Raw genomic sequence first — 17,345 nt, 5'->3', positions numbered from 1 at the left:
GCCAGCTTGCTAGACACCTTAGGAGGGGACTCCATGGAGTCAGTACTTGTTCTTGGGACAAGACAACCCCAGAGGTAAGTGGTGGAGACAGAGCTGGGAAATGACCCCTCTGCCAGAGCCCGGGGTGACAGGACTGGTGGGGACTAGCCGCAGGAGAGGCAGAGCATTTGCTGTGGGAACATTCTGGACATGGGATCTGCAAGAGAGGATGCAGTGGGCCTAGGGGACTGTCACTGTACCCAGGAGAGAGGTAACTGCTCTGCCACACCTCGTTTGCATGTGCCCACTGGGGTGTCCCATCTGTTCCTTGTTAGGGACTCAATAGACAGGCGTCCAAGAGATTAATTAATGTCAAGATGCTGGCGGATTGAGAATCCTGCTTGCCCCAGGGCCCCATCCTGGAAACACAGATGTCCAGCTGACTCCAGAAATGCTAGTGCATTGCCACCCAGTGTTCCTGGAGATGTGGGGAGCCATGTTGCTAGCAGAGCTCTGACTCCTGAGGCTTCATGGCAGAGAAAGCTTAGGTGGTGGCAGCAGCCAAAGTGGGCTACAGGACAACGTTCCACTCGGGAGCTTCTCATCCCTTTTTGGCTGTATCCTGGGCTTGCTGTGTGACCTTAGGCTGGTGGCTTACTCTCTCTGGGCAACCTTCTTTTCTACTGTATAGTATGAAGGTGTTAGATTGGGTCACGGCTGAGATTGCCTGGTCTGTGTTAACTGACCCCAAATCTCCCCCTGCTACTCCCGTTTTTTCCTATATTGCCTAGGCTATATATATCCCGTACCCTGGGTCATCATTCCTATAATTAATGCCTGACCATGCTCAGGACATAACACTGCTTGGCTTGGCTAGACCGAATGGCCTGCTGGGGCCATGTCCCCACCCCCAGGCTGGTCTGCTCCTAGCTCAGGACCAGAGTAAGTGTCTACTTCCTCAGAGGCCACAGCCTACAGTCCCACACATTCCTCAGACTTATCGGCCCCACCCCCTGGACTCTGCCCTCTTACTCGGGAAACACCAGCACCCAGAAGAGCTGCCCAAGAGTCCAGGGGCCAGGAGCAGGGTCTGAATGGCTTGAGCTGGTGACTCCCAGCCTCTCTTCAGGGCTGGAGAGAACCAGGTATAGTGTGGTGGGCAGAGAGAGGGCTTGGGGTCTGTGAAACCAAGAGTGCATTGTCTTTAAGCTGGAAGTGCTTCTGTAGATACAGGACCTGGACCATTTCCTGGAAGTTCTCCACCGCCTGGATTCCAGTACCCAGGAGGGGGTGCTCTGGCAAGTTGCCTTAAGTCTGCCCCAAAGTTGTAGCAGGATGGCCAGGTGCTGCCAAGCCGAGGGGCCAGGCTCCCCCAGAGCCAGCTGCCTCTGGTCCATTCCCCTCTTTTTTTTTTTTTTTTTTTTTTGCTATCACCTCCACAGCAAGCAGAATGGGAGCCAGCCAGCCCAGGAAGGGGTTAACTGCCAGCCCCAGCCTTGAGGGAGGGGACTGGGCTGGACCATTTTCCTGCTCTGCCTCCACCTCGCTTTTCCTGAATGGTTCTGCCGTCCTGGGGTGGGGAGGAAGGGAAGGAGGAAGGGCGGGCAGGCAGAGGGAGGGAGGAGTGTGGGAAGAGGAAGGAAAAAAGAACGAGACAGCCAGGGGGAGAGAAAGATGTCACTGGCTCTAATCTCCCTGTCATTTGGGTTTCCAGCAGGAGCTGGGCGAAGGAGCTGCTAGAACAATGCTGAGGCGGGGGAGGTGAGGAGTGTCTTGAACAGGTGATCAGGGGAGACCAAGACACCTGGGCTTATCACCTGGGCACCCCTCCCGGCCTCAGCCCAGCCGGCACCCCAAAGACAGAGGGGCAACCATGGCGACCAATTTCAACGACATCGTCAAGCAAGGCTATGTGAAGATGAAGAGCAGGAAGCTCGGGGTGAGCCACCCTGGCGGGGGCCCTTGTCAATAAACAGAACTGAGGACGGGTCTGGAGGCATGGTGTGTGGGGGCCCGCCAGCACCGGGTACTGTGTGATTGTGGTTCGAGGTTTCTCAACACTGGCTGGCTGGCATGTGCCTGGCCAGCCTCTGCCTACTGCATCTCTTGCCCCAGCTGGGCTGGCTGGCTGGCATCCCAGCCACTGGAGCAGTAGTGGTAGCTGACAGTCTGGCAGAGGCATCCCTGCTATTGTTGAAGTTGTGGCCACAGCAGTGGCGGCAGCGGCCACCACCGGGTAGCAGGAGTGACTGGCGAGCAAGACTGTGAGAGCAAAGAGCAGCTTTGGCTCCGGGGCCTCCTCCCCTTGCTCCCCACCCCCTTTTCCCTCCCTTCCTCGCCTTGCTCCCCACCTCTTCTGTCCTCTTTAAAGTGACCCCTCCCACTCCCGCTGCCACCGTGCACCAGCTTCTCAACTTGCTCTGAGCTGGACTCATATTTTAGGTGGTTGTTTTGGGTGCTAAAGAAGTGTTAAGGAAGGAGAGTGGCTTGTTGGGAGGTAGGGGTCCGGGCGTGGGGGCGGGCCAGAGGCTGACACTTCCCTGATGTGTGGGTGAAATGGCCCTTGCTCTGGGATAGGCTGCTTTCTTTGGAGTTGTTGGCATTGTTGGAGGTAGCCCTGAGCTCGGGCTTGGAGGGCCACATACCCCTACTCAGCCCATACAGGTTTCCAGCTGAGGAAAATCCCCCAGGAGCATGAGTAGGGCCCCAGGGTCCCTTTGAAGCCTCTGTTCCCCTGCCCACCCCCTCTCATCCAATGGGAGGCTCTTCCCAGCAGGAAAGCAAGCCCCGGTGACAGGTGACTCAAGCCTGTTTTATCCAGGACTCCTGTCCTTCCCTGCTACCTTGATGGGTTAGGCTCAAGGCTTCCTGAGCTAGCCTTGAGGGTGAGGAGATGCCCAGGGATCACCTGGCTTCCTCAGGGCCACCGTGTGTGTGTGTGTGTGTGTGTGTGTGTGTGTGTGTGTGTGTGTGTGTGTGTGATTTCCATTCCTCCTGCCCTTCTGGAGGTGTCCTGTGTCCAGAAAAGGACCAGTAACCCACTGCCATCAGCTGGACCATCAGTGGATTGAGACAGGGCTGCTGGGCCTATTTGGAGTCTCACTGGCTTAAACCTGGTAGAGACCCTGCTCTTTCCGAGACAGAACAAAGAGCAAGGCTGAGGCCAGGCCCAGAGGCCCAGAGAATGAGGACCTTGCTCCTGTCACCATGCCTTATCCCCATGCTTAGATCCAGCCAAGTCCCTAGGGGCCAGCAGAGCTGAGGCTCTCTCTGTCCAGGGCAGGGCTTGCCAGGGGAGCACTGACTACAGGGCAGTCAGGTGGGGTCAGTGTCAGCTCTGTTCCTGGGGGATTCCCAGACCCCAAGTGCAGAGTGGATAGACCCTGGGAAAGAGCTGGCAGGTGGGGTGTGGCCTGGCCCAGACTGGCGTCTACTCTATCCAGAGACTCTACTCTCCACAGACCTGAGCTTACCCTGCTATCCTGTGAAGGGCCTGCAGTTTACAGTTGCTCCAGGCATTGTTCTTGTCTCAGTCTCCAGAGACCAGGGTTGGGGTGGGGGTGCTGAAGGCAATGGAAAGGGGGTAGAGCCCGCCCTCCCCTCCTACCTGCCAGGCCTCCCTCCCTCCCTCCCTCCCTCCCTCCCCCAGCAGAGTAGAGCCTGGCAAAGTGCTTCCGAAGAGCTGATCAAAGACCTGTGCGAAGTGAGGAGAGCTCTTGAGTGCATGGCTCCCTGGGGTTGTGTGAGTGTGTATCCTGTAACCAGGCAACCAGGGTGCTGGGGGAGGGGGCAGGCCTCTACTCCCAGGTTGATGCCTGCTGGGGGTGGGGGTGCTTGGGCAGCTCCCACCCATTCATTTATCTACCCATTCACCCGTCTGTCCGTCTTCCTGTCCACCCCGTCCTTCACATGGCCACTCACCTGCTCGGCAGATCTGTCAATAATTGCACGCAGGTATAAGCGAGGAGTGTGAGAATATGGCATACGTGGTCTCTGCTTTGGAAAGGCTCACGTGAACAGACCAGGGCTGAGCTAGGGACGGGTGCAGAGGCAGACACACTTCCCAGGGGTCCAGACAGGAGCCTGAAGTGGCCCAGCTTTAGGCCGTTCCAGGGAGGGGGCTGTCTAGGTCCCTCTTGCTCTGTGACCTGCCTGCCAAAGGCCTGGTGTACCTATGGCAGAGGAGGTAGCTGTGCTGGCGGCCAGCCCTTGGGACTGTGCCCAGTGGCCCTCCCCCCCTCTACTCAGCCCAGGCCCCTTCAGGAGCCTCTTATTTGCAATGACAGTGGCACAGGGATGTCTGGGGAACAGGCCTGCCAGGCTTGACGCCTGCTGGCAGGAGCTGGTATAAATCCATCACCCACTGGCTAAAGAGAGCCTGCGGTAGGAGGGAGGGGCCCAACAAGAAGAGTTCAGATGGGCAATTTATGGGGGTGCTGGGACAACCTTTCATGGTGTCTCTAGGCCAGCTTGTCTCTGGAGAAGTTCCCTCCTTAGGAGTTTATGAAGCTCTGGAGACTCTCAGCGGCCTAGCTAGCGCACAGGGCATTACTGGTTAGGACAGGCAAGAGACTGCCCAGGGAAGGTACTGCGCTGTGTGGGCACAGCTAGTTCTAAGCTCTGTCCCCTTACCCTCTGTAGGCCTCTGGTCCCCATGGGAACCCCCTGTGGTACACTGTTGGTAAGTGGTGAGGGAAAGCCCTGGGAGCAAGAGGAATGCCCCTCACACCAGAGCCTTGCCTGGGCCCCAGCCCAGGGCCATGGTGATGCAAAGCTGGCTGAGTGCAGGGGGCCGCTTCCTGTCCCTGGGAGACCGTGGCGTTGGCGGCCAGAGAGGTCTGTCCTGTGGTAATGGGTGTGTCCCTGGCAATTCCATCTTGAAAGGAACTCCACCACTTGTGTTAGGTCCTTCCTTCTTGCCTTCTTCATGGCCCATTTGTCTCTGAAATGGAGACAATAGAACAGGCCTCAGGAGTGACCCCGACACTGACTGGCTAGGAAGTATTCCACAAATGCTCCTTCCATTACACTAGTCACGTTCAGCACATGGAGGATCATAGAACAACTCAACAGAGCTGATCATGAACACCACCTCGGCCATTTGGGGTGGTGTCTGCTGTTGGGCAGTTACCATCCCCAGGTTTTCTCTAGGCTAGGATCCAGGGAAGGGTGTGGCACTGCTCCCTCAGGAGGCTGGGGTAGCTTCAGGGCAGCATTGTTGGGGATCATGGTCCAGCAGCAACCTGACCTCTGTTCTTGACCCACAGATCTACCGGAGGTGCTGGCTAGTGTTCCGGAAATCGTCCAGCAAGGGGCCCCAGCGGCTGGAGAAGTATCCTGATGAGAAGTCAGTGTGTCTCCGAGGCTGCCCCAAGGTTAGGGGCCTGGGCCCTAGCTCCCCCCACCTGTGAGCAAAGATGACTTGCTGAGTCCTGAGGTCTGAGAGTACCTTCCTGGGGGGCGTAACTACGGGAGGTGGGGTAAAGTGCCCCAGCCGGGCTAAGCCTCTTGGGGTGTCCTCCCAGGTGACTGAGATCAGCAACGTCAAGTGTGTCACACGGCTCCCCAAGGAAACCAAGAGGCAGGCGGTGGCTATCATATTCACGGACGACTCGGCTCGCACCTTCACCTGTGACTCAGGTGAGGCCTCGGGGCTGCAGGCTCCAGCTGGTCTTCATGGGTTGGTAACAGTCAGTGGTCCAGGCAGCGGGGTAGGAGAGCAGGGCCAACCCTGGCAGGAAGGGTGGGAGGTGTGCCCCGGTGGATTAGGTCCCCAGACTGAGGTGGGCCAGCAGGCCTTGCCCTCCCTGCAGAGTGCAATGACTCAAGCCAAGGAGTCTAGGTGGGCTGCTGGGGACTCTGAGCTGGTAGAACTACGAAGTGTGATCTCTCTCTAGAGCTGGAGGCAGAAGAGTGGTACAAGACACTGTCAGTGGAATGTCTGGGGTCACGGCTCAACGACATCAGTCTGGGAGAGCCCGACCTCCTGGCCCCAGGAGTACAGTGCGAGCAGACAGGTAAGGCTGGTGCAGGGTCTCAAGGTGGGGAGGGGAAGGTGAGGCCCTCAGTCAGCTCTGCTGTCATTATCCTCCGCTCTGCAGATCGCTTCAATGTCTTCCTGTTGCCCTGCCCCAACCTGGACGTATATGGCGAGTGCAAGCTGCAGATCACCCACGAGAACATCTACCTCTGGGACATACACAACCCCCGCGTGAAGCTCGTCTCGTGGCCCCTCTGCTCCTTGCGCCGTTACGGCCGAGATGCCACACGGTTTACCTTTGAGGCGGGCAGGTAATACCCTTTCTTCCCACCCTATCCCACGTGGCCACCATGGAGACTGCTCTCTGCACGGCATCAGGCATACTACCCAGAGGGGATATAATGCTGCAGTTTTACAGACGAGGAACTCAAGGCCTGAAGTAATTAGCTTGCAGGTCCAGTGAAGCCGTATACCAAAAGCACAGCTCCCTGGCTCGGCCACTGCCATCAGCAGCACTTTCTAGCTTTGAGATTCTGGCTTTACCAGTTTCCTATAGAGGATTAAAAAAGCACTGAGCCTGATAGGGAAGGCCCTTGCCGGGACTCAGCCAGCCTTAGACGTCAGCTCTGTTTAACCACCCTGCTTAACCTTGGCGTGGCTACTCTCACACTGGATGCTTGTTTCCTCTTCTGTAAAATGTGTGCAGAGACTGTTCAGTGTGCAGACCAGAGGGCGGCAGAACAGCTGAGTAGGTATGTGGCGGCTACCCTGTCCCTGGAGGCCTCGGTACAGCCACAGCAGGCACACAGAACTCGCACACCCATGCAGTGGAATTCCTGACACCTTGCCCTCTTGCTACCTGCCCTTAGAATGTGTGACGCTGGGGAAGGACTCTACACCTTCCAGACACAGGAGGGGGAGCAGATTTATCAGCGGGTTCACAGTGCCACCCTGGCAATCGCAGAGCAGCACAAGCGGGTCCTGCTGGAAATGGAGAAGAACGTGAGGGTGAGGCAGTGGCTGTTGCTCCAGGGCATGGGAGGTGGGGCACATGCCAGCTAAGTTTCCACCAGCGTGTTCACAGGTGAGTCAGGCAGGGCCTTGGGCTGGCAGCGGTGTCCCCAGAACTAACACAAGGGACCCATCTCTGTGCCACAGCTGCTGAACAAGGGCACTGAACACTACTCATATCCCTGCACACCCACCACCATGCTGCCCCGCAGCGCGTACTGGCACCATATCACAGGTTCTCAGAACATTGCTGAAGCCTCCAGCTACGGTGAGTCATTGTGTCCTGTCCCTGTGGAGGCCTCCTGGGCACGGGTCTTTGGTCCTGGATTCAAATTCTGAGCCTGCATCTCTGACCACAGGTGAAGGGTATGGGGCAGCCCAGGCCAGCTCAGAAACAGACCTCCTGAACAGATTCATCCTGCTTAAGCCACAGCCCAGCCAAGAGGACAGCAGTGAGACCAAGAGCCCTTCCCAGTGACAGCTGGACTGGTGGGTGCTGATGACTGCTGGGCCACCTGTGGGAAGGCTAACTGCAGCAGCCCATGGACAGCCTTAAGGAGCTGTTGGCCAAGAGCCTGAAGAGAGCAAGCTGCCCTCCTTGCCCTCAAGGGTGAGGCTGGACCTCAACACATGGCTGGCCACACCACCTGAGCATGAGGGGCTGGAGCCACCGTGGGACTATATACTGTTAATGGTTTTAATATATATGGCTTATGACATATTCTGTATTAATGAGGCTTCCCTTTATCCCTCCCCAACACATACCCATTTCTAATTCCATGACCAGGCATGGTCAAGGCTGTCTGAGTATGAGGGCAGCCATTCCTGTCCTCAGTGATACAGCTCTCCTGCTGCCAAGACTGTTTGAGCTGCCAGGGTCCGAGTAGGGGACAATCAGACCGGTGCTGTCTGTGGGCTCTTCCTCAGAAGCCTAAGGGCCAAGATAGCAGGTAGCTTCTGTCCTCTGGGCCAACAGTGAGTGACACAGGAAGGACCCAAACTTTGCTGTACCATGTGGTAGCCTTGCACTTAGGAGTTTTAAGCAGAGGTGGCATCTGGTTTTAAAATGCACTTTCTGCACTGGCTCCTTCCTGCTCAGTAGGCTGAAGATGTCTTCAGGCGGGGCGCCCAGCACCTCAGCAGTAGAGGATGGCTAGGGTCAGCCCAGAAGGCTGCAGCAGGACTACTGTGGGGAGCACCTTGCTGCCCCCTTTTACTGAGCGAGGGTATAGTGCTCCAGCAAGGGGAGTCCCTTGCCCTGGGCCAGCCACCCCAGGCCAGATTCCAAAACCAAGACCTTCCCATCTCCCCACAAGGTGCTGAGCTCCCTGCTGAAATGCAATTAAAGCAATTGATTTTCTAGTGCTGGTATTTATTGACTACCGTGCAGAAGGGCTATCTTTCTATTCACATCAAACCTTTGGTTGCGTGTTTCTGTTTTTTAATACTTTAGGGTTCTGATTTGTGGGAACAGACCTTGTAAATAACCACTGTTCACATTTGTGGCAGGATGATAAGGAGGCCCCCTCCCAGAGGTGCCCTAGAGCCAGGGAGATGGTATGGCCAGTCCAGCTCCGACTGACCCAGGCCATGACCACCCAGAGGTCAGCTAGTCTGTAGAAGAAATGGGCCCAGCTCCTCAGGAGGGAAAGAGCTGGCTCAGCTAGCAGCACGATGACGCATGAAGGAGATTATGTTGTGCTCTTTATTGCCAAAAATAAAAACTTGTAAAAAGACATCTACTGTTGATCAATAAATATCCCTTCCTTTCTGCGCTGGTGCGTGCTTTTCCCCAGGCTGCCTGAAAACCACTATGGGGGGGGTGTGTTCCTACCTGGAGACATGCTAAGGCAGGGCTTGAACTTCACTAAAGAGAAAGGAAATGTGGGAGGGGTCTGTGGTACCCAACCCCCAAATGTCAGGCCAGAGTATGAAACACCAAGTTCACCTGTGGACAGAGAGGATAGCCAGGGTCTAATAGCAGTCCCAAAGGGTGACTTCTCAGCTTAGGGACACCTGAAACTTCAAGTGCCAGTAAGTGGGTCCTGACCCTGGGAAGAGGACCTGAAAGGTCACAGGCTGCTTCAATGAAGGTCCTAATACTCAGTCCCAACACCAGACGCCTAAGGTAGGGCTGGAAAACTTCTTTCCTTGGGTAAAGATTTAAAAGCTGGAGCGACCAGATGTCTAGGCCAGTGGCTTTCAACTAGGAAGCAATAGCGCCCCCTACAGTGAGCTAAGAAACAGGATGGAAGGGATGCCTAGGGTTCTGAGGACTGCCAGTGATCAGGAAGGCAGGGCCAGGATGCTAAATGCCTCCTAAGAAACTGCCCTGCCTAATACCAGTGGAAGCCCTGACTCTGATGACTTCCCAGGCAGCTTGAGCAAACTGCAGTCCAGCCCTGAAACCAGAAGGTCTCCCAAGACCTGAAGTCCAGTGGTCACCTTGAACCTAGTCGTCTTCAGCAGACAAGCTGCGGCTAGTTTATGGTGAGCACGTCACTCTGGATCTCATGGCTTAACTGAGTCTGTAAGTCACTCAGCTTCTTCTTTAACCCGGAGAGGGCTGAGAGGACGATGGTTTCAGGGCGCAGTGAACCACAGGACTCCACATTGTAGTAAAACCTGGGAGACGAGAGTAGGGTGAGAGCCTCATAAGGCAGGCTTCTATCCTGTGAGACTTCCTTCATTCCTACAAGGCACTTGATCTCGTGACAGGGCTGACTTCCTTTTACCTAAAACCTCTTATGCAGAGTGGTCCAGATCCACTTTGCAGCTCCTCAAGGAAGCTACAGCTACTTCAAAAGGGCACTGTTGAGCTGGGTGGTGGTGGTACAAGCCTTTAATCCTAGCACCTGGGAGGCAGAGGCAGGCATATCTCTGTGAGTTCGAGGTGAGCCTGGTCTACAGAGAAACCCTGTCTTGAAAAACAAAAACAAAAAAGGCGGGCGGCGGCCTTGAGAACTCTACAATGACTGTATATGTGCATTTCTACATTGGAGACAGCCGGGAAGAACAAAAATCATACACAACACAGGCTAGTTCTTCAGGGGAGGGCTCCGGTCAGTTCTGTTCCGGCCTGAGCCTAAACAGGCAGGCCAGTAACAACACAGGATAACAATAGGGCCTCTCTTCATGGTGACCAGAGGGGGATGAAGACCAACCCAGAATGTGTACGTAAGTTAGACAGTTGGCTCTCCTGTCACATGGGGGCGGAGGGGGCTTGGCTAGGTGACTGCCCTAACAGCCTCCCCACCTATATTCTTACAATTACAGTCCCCAGCAGGACCGGGGTCTTACCTCTCTGGCTTGCCATTGGGGTCATAGGGAGCCTGTGACTCATCTTCGTCCAGCTCGGAGTACTCACTCTTTGGCCTGAGGGCAAGCACGGGGGGAAGCACAATTGGCTACTTCTGCCTTTAGCAAGGCTCTCAGGGCACCTACCACCCCATCTCTCACTACGGCCATTGCTAGTCCCCGCTCCCTGCCAGCACATACCATTCCTCAGGCTTGGGATACACCGTGTGCCTAAGCGCGTTGTCTGGATCATATTCAAAAGCCACCCCTGCAGTGGGGTTCCACTTGGCATGTTCCTTGCCAAAGCCCTTCTTGGCATAGGCTCGTAGTCTCAGCTCTTGGCCCTTTCTCAGCTTGACAATAAGGATGTCTGCAGGGAGAGGTGAGAGTGAGCCAGGAACCAAGAGAGGCCAGTTGTCCAACTTCTGACCCCGGTACTGCATGAAGACAACCCACAAAAGGGTCTAAAGATCAGCGACAGAGACCAGGGAGCTCAAGATGGTACATCTGGTCTCTGCATCCTCTGGCCACCAGCATGTGTGCCCCATCCCCTTACCGTCCCACCCCACCCCCTTACCATCCTGCTCCACATAGTCATTGGGGTCGTTATCCCGGTTCCGGGATGTCACCTGTGGGAAGCCCAAACAAGTGTGCGTTAGCCTCTCACCTCAGTCCCCTCTGGCAACTGTCTCCCAGTAAATCCAGTCTGTAATCTGTCAAGCCAGGGAAAGGAGGCCTGAGAAGGAGGCGGCAGAGTTGTCCAAACAGTCCAATGGCTTTTAAGAGGGTCTTTGGACAACACAGGGCACACAGCACCAATCCTGCTCTGTTCAAGAACTCAGGACCAGCACTTCTAGGTGGCAGTTTAAAGTAGATGGACATAGGGCGGGTGACTTTAGGACCACATCTCATAAGGATCACCCCAACCCGTCCCACTTGGAGCCAGACAGAGAAGAGCAAAGGCACTGACCGGAATAACGCGAGGGCTGTTGGAGATGAGATCCCGAGAGGTAACATGGCGAGTCTGGTCTTCATTGCACCTCACGTCAAGAGTGAACTCCACAGAACACTCGGGGCAGAACTCCTCACATGTGCAGTCCTGAGGCAGGAAGGGCAGTAGGAAAGAGTAGACTGGACTCCCTGCTTCTACTAACCAGCTCCTTCAGTTTCTTCCTGGTGAAGAGGGGCTGACCACAGCCCCAGGCCTCTTCTGGGCTGTGGCATCTGGTACACCATCCTCATGGTTGCTCAAGCTTATAGACAACTTGTCTACCCGCTGGCAACTACACTTCCTTTCCACGGTCACTGCTGCAGGCTACCACTAGGGGGCACACTGCTAATACAGCAGTGCCCAAACAGGACTGACTGCCTCAGAGGACCAAGGCTGTCATGGGACCATAGTTCTACCTGCCCTGCACTATGCGGACCAGTTTAGGAATTACTGAAAATACAACAAGCAAGGGAAGAACGGAAAAACATCTTTTCAAGTTAGGGGAAACAACACTATATAAAAAAAATAAGGCAAATGTAGTAAAACATTAGCATTTGGTAACTGTAGAGAAAAAAAACAAAAAACAAATGAGTGTTCATTAATGTTTTTCAGCCAGGCATGGTAGCACATGCCTTTTATCCCAGCACTCAGGAGGCAAAGCAGGCAGATCTCTGGGAGTTCAAGGCCAGCCAGGACAACATAGTGAGACCCTGTCATAAAAAATAATAAATTGGGGAGTGGGGGGCGGCAGCAGCATGGTGGGGCTGGAGAGATGGCCTGGCTGTTATGAGCACTTGCTGTTCTTGCAGAGGACCCGAGTTCAGTTCCCAGGATCCATACCCAGCAGCTCACAACTGCCTGTAACTCTAGTTCCAGGGACTCTGATGGCCTCTTCTGACCTTTTCCAGCACCCTAACCCACCTGCACATACATACATAGAAGCAGAAATATACACACACAAAAGTAAAAAACTATCTTTAAAAAAAGAATTATGGGCATTGGGGGTGTGTGTGTCCCCTTTTGTAAGGCTCACTGAGGTGCCTGGATGTGCCGAGAGCACAATCATTCTGAAGCCCCATCAGAACCAAGGACCACAGTATTAAAACATCATTTCCACAATGGTTTCTAAACTATGCTACGGTCAGCCAGAGGAAGGCATCCAGAAGATTCCTGGGACAACTAGGCGCCACCCCCACCCCACCCCCACCTCCTGTGCCTCCAGTCTACCCAGCAACACACATACCCGGGAGTACTGCAGCTTGTCCACAATGTCATCACTAGTGAGGGGGATCAATCCTGCAAGACACAGAAAAGTGCTTTGCAGAGCAGCCAAGCCATCACAAGATCCTACGAGTAAGTCCCTCGGGCTGGGGACAAGAAGCACCCCACTTTAATCCCTTCCACTTCTCAATGCCCAAACTCACCAAGCCTGTGAGCAATGAATTCATCATGAAGGACTGAGGAATTGGCATCAATCTGAACCCAGTCGATGGCTGAAAAAGGCAAGAGAACAGCTCGGGTGACACTAACCACCATCTGAGACCTCAGACATCTCCAGACCTACATACAGCGCTGTTTTCAAGACTTAAGTATTACTCAGTGCTCAGCACTCAGAAGGCAGAGGCAGGTGGTTCTCTGTGAGTTTGAGGCCAGCCTGGTCTACAGAGGGAGTTCCAGGACAGCCAGGGCTACACAGAGAAACCTTGTCTCAAAAACACCAAAATAAAAGGAAAGAAAATAATCACTCAGTGTTTACAAAGTTGAAGGTGCCCAGGCCAGGTTGCTAGAGACTCTGACTCTAAAGTGATAGCTGGAGGTTCAGGCATCTAATTTAAACCACACACACACCATACCTAACACCTTCCTGCCTCCAGTGAATTGGGTATAGGGCTTGCTGGGAAAACACAAAGAAACACTCACTTAGAGAATATTGTGGGAGTGGAATATTTAAGGAATCGAATATTTCCTAAAGAGCACTTTAAATCTGCTATCCGTGTTATTATCAAATCCAAGAACAAAAGCTATTTTGGGGACTTAAAAGTTTGGGGAAACATGGGTTGGAGGGATGGCTCAGTGGTTAAGAGGTTCCCAGCACCCATGTCAGGTGGTTCACAACTGCTTCTAACTCCAGCTCCAGGGGGATCTGAGACCCCTGGCCCCCTATGCAAATACCCACATACAAAGACATAATTAAAAATAATTAAAAATTTTTAGGGAAAAGATCATAGAACTAATGTGGCTCATGGTCCACACCTCATTGTAGGATAAAACCAGATCACCCCTTTAGAATTCCAGTTTACTCCCACCAGTGGATAGACACTGAATGTCTTCCACAGAGAAAGTACACGAACAATAAAACCCAATCCCTCCCATTCACTGCTGGGAGTATAGAACTGTGTGCTTATTGAGGCTTCACTTACACATGTACCTAGTCATTCAGAAGCAAACATCTGCATGTAAACAATGAAATTCAGAAATCAAACGGTGTTGGATCCCAATTCTCAAGTAACCGGTATGGACAAAGGAAAAGAGGTCAGAGGACCAGACAATGATAGGCCTAACCTGCCCTGCCCTGCAGTACTTCCTCAACCCAAGCAAGGGCCACACCAAGCTTTCCCATGCCCTATCTCCCATCATCCCCATCCTCCCACACCCTGGCAGGTGAAAACTCCCAGCCTCTAAAAACCTTGTGTGTGTACAGATGCTGCCACTCCCTCCTTTTGAGCTCCTCCCTATCTCAAAAACAAACAAACAAACAAACCCCAAACCCACTCAGATCCCCCTGAAGACACCTGTCATATTTTGCCTTGTGTATGTCCATGTCTTGTCTTTACATCTAGCTTGGAACTTACATGATCTACACATGCAGTAAAGTACGAGATCCATTAAAAAAAGACACCTGGGCTGGAGAGATGGCTCAGAGGTTAAGAGCACCGATTGCTCTTCAAGAGGTCCTGAGTTCAATTCCCAGCACCCACTTGGTGGCTTACAACCATCTGTAATAAGATCTGGCAACCTCTTCTGTGTACATAATAAATAAATAAATAAATCTTTAAAAAAAAAAAAAAGACACCTACCAGAATGGATAAAGAGTGGTGGTGCACACCTTTAAATCCCAGTACTTGGGAGGCAGAGGCAGGCGGATCTCTGTGAGTTCGAGGCCAGCCTGGGCTACAGAGTGAGTTCCAGGACAGTCAAGGCTACACAGAAAAACCCTCTCGAAAAAACAAAACAACAACAACAACGAAAAGTGATATTACACACACAACGATAAAGAACAAAAGTATGTAATTTGCAGGAGGAAGCCACAGAGCAAGCATGCTTTCTCTCATGTGGAATTTCAACGTTTAAGAAGGGAGAGTTCGGGGTTGGAGAGATGCCTCAGAGGTTAAGAACATTGGCTGTTCTTCCAGAGGTCCTGAGTTCAATTCCCAGCAACCCAATTCCCAGCTCACATGAGATCTGGTGCCCTCTTATGGCACGCAGGTATACATGCAGACAGAATACTGAATACATAATAAACAAGTAAGTACTTTAAAAAAAAAAAAAAAAAAAAGAGTTCGGGGCATGGATCAGCAGAGTAAAGGCACTTGTCAAGACTCGAGTTCAATCCCTGAGGCCCATATGGTAGACGATAATCCCTCCCATAAACTGTCTCTGACCTCCTCCACACATGCACTGTAGCACCCTCACGCCCAGGGACATACATATATACGTAAATAAATATGTTTTAAAGGAGAAGAGACAAGAAACTATAGCAGGGTACTATCAGGAAGGACGGGAGAGGCCAGTGGGAGGGGAACAAAAAGAAGTGAAGGGGTAATGAATACAATCCAAGTACTCTGTGTGCGTGTGTGCATGAAAATATCACAACGAAGCCCATTATTTTGTACAATTCAGATACATTTTCAAAAGACACCTACTAGTATCCAACACTGGCTTAAAAGCAAAGGCACATTATCTACACGACTTCGGTAACCCCGGGTAACACCGCTAACGACTCCTACCGTCCACATCCTACGGATGAGGAGGCCGCACCTCTCAGCTGCTTAATAGTGTTTAGTCTTAGTTTCTGTTGTTTTGGGGTAGACGGAACAGAGCTGGAAGCCACGCCGCCGAGGAAGGCACGCACCAAGGCGGGCCTAGGCGGGCCCAGCCCAGCGTGCAGCACCGCGGTGCTCTCAGCCAGGCCCCCACCCGGAGCGGAGGGCCGGCGGCAGGGGCCCGAGGGAGGGTCGCATACCTATTATGGGCACCTCGGCGATGAAGACCCTCCGGATGGAATTGGCCACCCTACAGGAGGAAAGCCAGGCCGTGTGAGCGTCCCCGAAGCCACAGCCCCGCAGGGGGACCCGAGGACCCGGCCGCCCGCCTCTCCCCTCGCCGCCTTACGCCAGGTCCGTGTTCTCGATAATGAACTTGACGTTCTCTTCGGTGAGTTCCGTGATCCGAACCGTTGGCTGGTTGGCGTACGGCATCGCGACCCGCAGCCAGTCTCCCGCGCCAGGCCCGCAGCGCGCCTGCGCCGCCACCAGCAATTTGTCGGCTGGGTCCCCGGCGCTTCCGGCTAGACGTGCGCGCAGCGCCACCTGCTGACCGGAGGCCAGAACTTTCCGGGCCTACGTTTTCTAATCGCATTCTCCAAAATGCACCGGGCCTTAACGCTCTTGAAATCCCCAAGATATATAGCACAAAAGTACAGGTACAGGTACAGTGTCATGTTATTCATGACAGTGTTATTTGTAATTGCTAAAAATAACTCATTAGTTAATGACCGATGGAGACTTGGTTAAACATACATACATTTGGGACGGGAGATATGGCTCAATGCTTAAAGAGCACCAGCTGCTTTTCCATAATAAGACTTGGATTGGATTCCCAGCATCCGAATGGCGGCTAGTATCTTTCACTTCAATTTCTGGGGATCCCATGCCCTCTCCTGGCATCTGAGGGCACCAGGTATGCACATGGCGCACAGACATACATGCAAGCAAAAGACCCATATACATAATTTAAAAATACTCTCTGCCTGCTGTCCTTGGATCGGGAGGTAAAGCTCTCAGCTACTTCTACAGCACCATGCATGCCGCCATCTCCCCACCGTGATGATAATGAACTAAGCCTCTGAAACTATATGAAGCAAGGGAACATTTGACAGTGTGTAAGGCTTTCACTTACTAACATGAGAGATGGAAATTTGACACATTCATTTGAGGGGACATCTGCTGGTTTCTGAAAGAAGGATCAAAGCTTTGAAGATTCTCACAGGAACCATGTGAAGATACTGTAGTTCTCACTTCTCATCAAAGAAACTTCTCTTTGCAAAAGATGGAGGCCATTACAAAAACAAAACAAAACAACAACAAAAAACCCACAACCAATTAAAATGCAAAGAACAAGAGATTGTTGGGTGTCCAGTCTCAACTGATACATCTACAACAAATTCAACACCTAAGGTCATTGTGGGAGAGGGAGTGGAGAGCTTGTAATCCAGGGGATCGTTAAATTTGCTGTGAGATTGTGTCTCCTAGAAATGTTACAAAGGCCACACACATGAAGTCTCACCAACACAACTGCCTAAACAAAAGGGACAATGACACCAATGACGTGTTAGCATGGAAGGGGGAGGGGTCTCAACTCTAAGAAAGAATCAGGGATGCTGAAAGTGGGAGAAATAATGCCCTGCAATGGGTTGTCCAATACAGTATTAAAAGCCCCGAGATCATATTAATACAGGTAATGTTACAAGGACTGAGCAGGTTGTGTTCATGTATTAGGAATGTGTATGTGCATAACAATAATTAACAAAAAACAGGACATGGATATGAGAGGTGTATGGAAGGGGCGAGAGGGAAGAAAGGGAAAGGTGTGGTGATATAGTGTGAACCCTAATAAACTTGATGGGGATCAGAGGACAGCGCCAGCCACTAGATTAGACATAGAGGCCAGACAGTGGTGGCACACACCCTTAATGCTATCACTCGGAGGCAGAGATCTGTCTGGATCTCTGTGAGTTCAAGGCCACACTGGAAACGGAGCCAGGCAGTGGTTGCACACATCTTTGAGACAGGGTTTCTCTGTGTAGCT

The 17,345-nt window shown here is 52.8% G+C and overlaps 2 protein-coding genes across 2 annotated transcripts; one reads left to right on the top strand and one right to left on the bottom strand.

Annotated features, from left to right (window-relative positions):
* Positions 1-1,633: 1,633 nt before the first annotated feature.
* Positions 1,634-8,708, top strand: Dok4 (docking protein 4). The gene is made up of 8 exons (XM_059264589.1): positions 1,634-1,918; positions 5,247-5,354; positions 5,505-5,619; positions 5,877-5,996; positions 6,081-6,270; positions 6,829-6,967; positions 7,118-7,238; positions 7,330-8,708. Exons 1-8 carry the CDS (start codon positions 1,853-1,855, stop codon positions 7,446-7,448), a joined length of 978 nt encoding a protein of 325 aa, XP_059120572.1. The 5' UTR covers positions 1,634-1,852; the 3' UTR covers positions 7,449-8,708.
* Positions 8,658-15,798, bottom strand: Polr2c (RNA polymerase II subunit C). The gene is made up of 9 exons (XM_059264590.1): positions 15,651-15,798; positions 15,502-15,551; positions 12,683-12,751; positions 12,502-12,554; positions 11,238-11,366; positions 10,845-10,896; positions 10,469-10,637; positions 10,271-10,345; positions 8,658-9,595 (listed from the first exon to the last, which is right to left on the bottom strand). The coding sequence occupies exons 1-9, from the start codon at positions 15,734-15,736 to the stop codon at positions 9,451-9,453; spliced, it is 828 nt and encodes a 275-aa protein (XP_059120573.1). The 5' UTR covers positions 15,737-15,798; the 3' UTR covers positions 8,658-9,450.
* Between the last annotated feature and the right edge of the window lie 1,547 nt (positions 15,799-17,345).

Source organism: Peromyscus eremicus, chromosome 5 (assembly GCF_949786415.1).
Source record: "Peromyscus eremicus chromosome 5, PerEre_H2_v1, whole genome shotgun sequence".
NCBI classification, from domain to species: Eukaryota; Metazoa; Chordata; class Mammalia; order Rodentia; family Cricetidae; genus Peromyscus; species Peromyscus eremicus.
This window is presented reverse-complemented; position numbering and strand designations above follow the sequence as displayed.

Coding starts and splice junctions, on each gene's coding strand:
- Dok4 (XM_059264589.1), top strand. CDS start 1,853: ATGGCGACCAATTTCAACGACATCGTCAAGCAAGGCTATGTGAAGATG. Junction 6,271..6,828: donor TTTACCTTTGAGGCGGGCAG/GTAATACCCTTT, acceptor ACCTGCCCTTAG/AATGTGTGACGCTGGGGAAG. Junction 6,968..7,117: donor AAATGGAGAAGAACGTGAGG/GTGAGGCAGTGG, acceptor TCTGTGCCACAG/CTGCTGAACAAGGGCACTGA.
- Polr2c (XM_059264590.1), bottom strand. CDS start 15,736: ATGCCGTACGCCAACCAGCCAACGGTTCGGATCACGGAACTCACCGAA. Junction 10,897..11,237: donor ACAGCCCTCGCGTTATTCCG/GTCAGTGCCTTT, acceptor GGCTTCCCACAG/GTGACATCCCGGAACCGGGA. Junction 9,596..10,270: donor CCCAATGGCAAGCCAGAGAG/GTAAGACCCCGG, acceptor CTCGTCTCCCAG/GTTTTACTACAATGTGGAGT.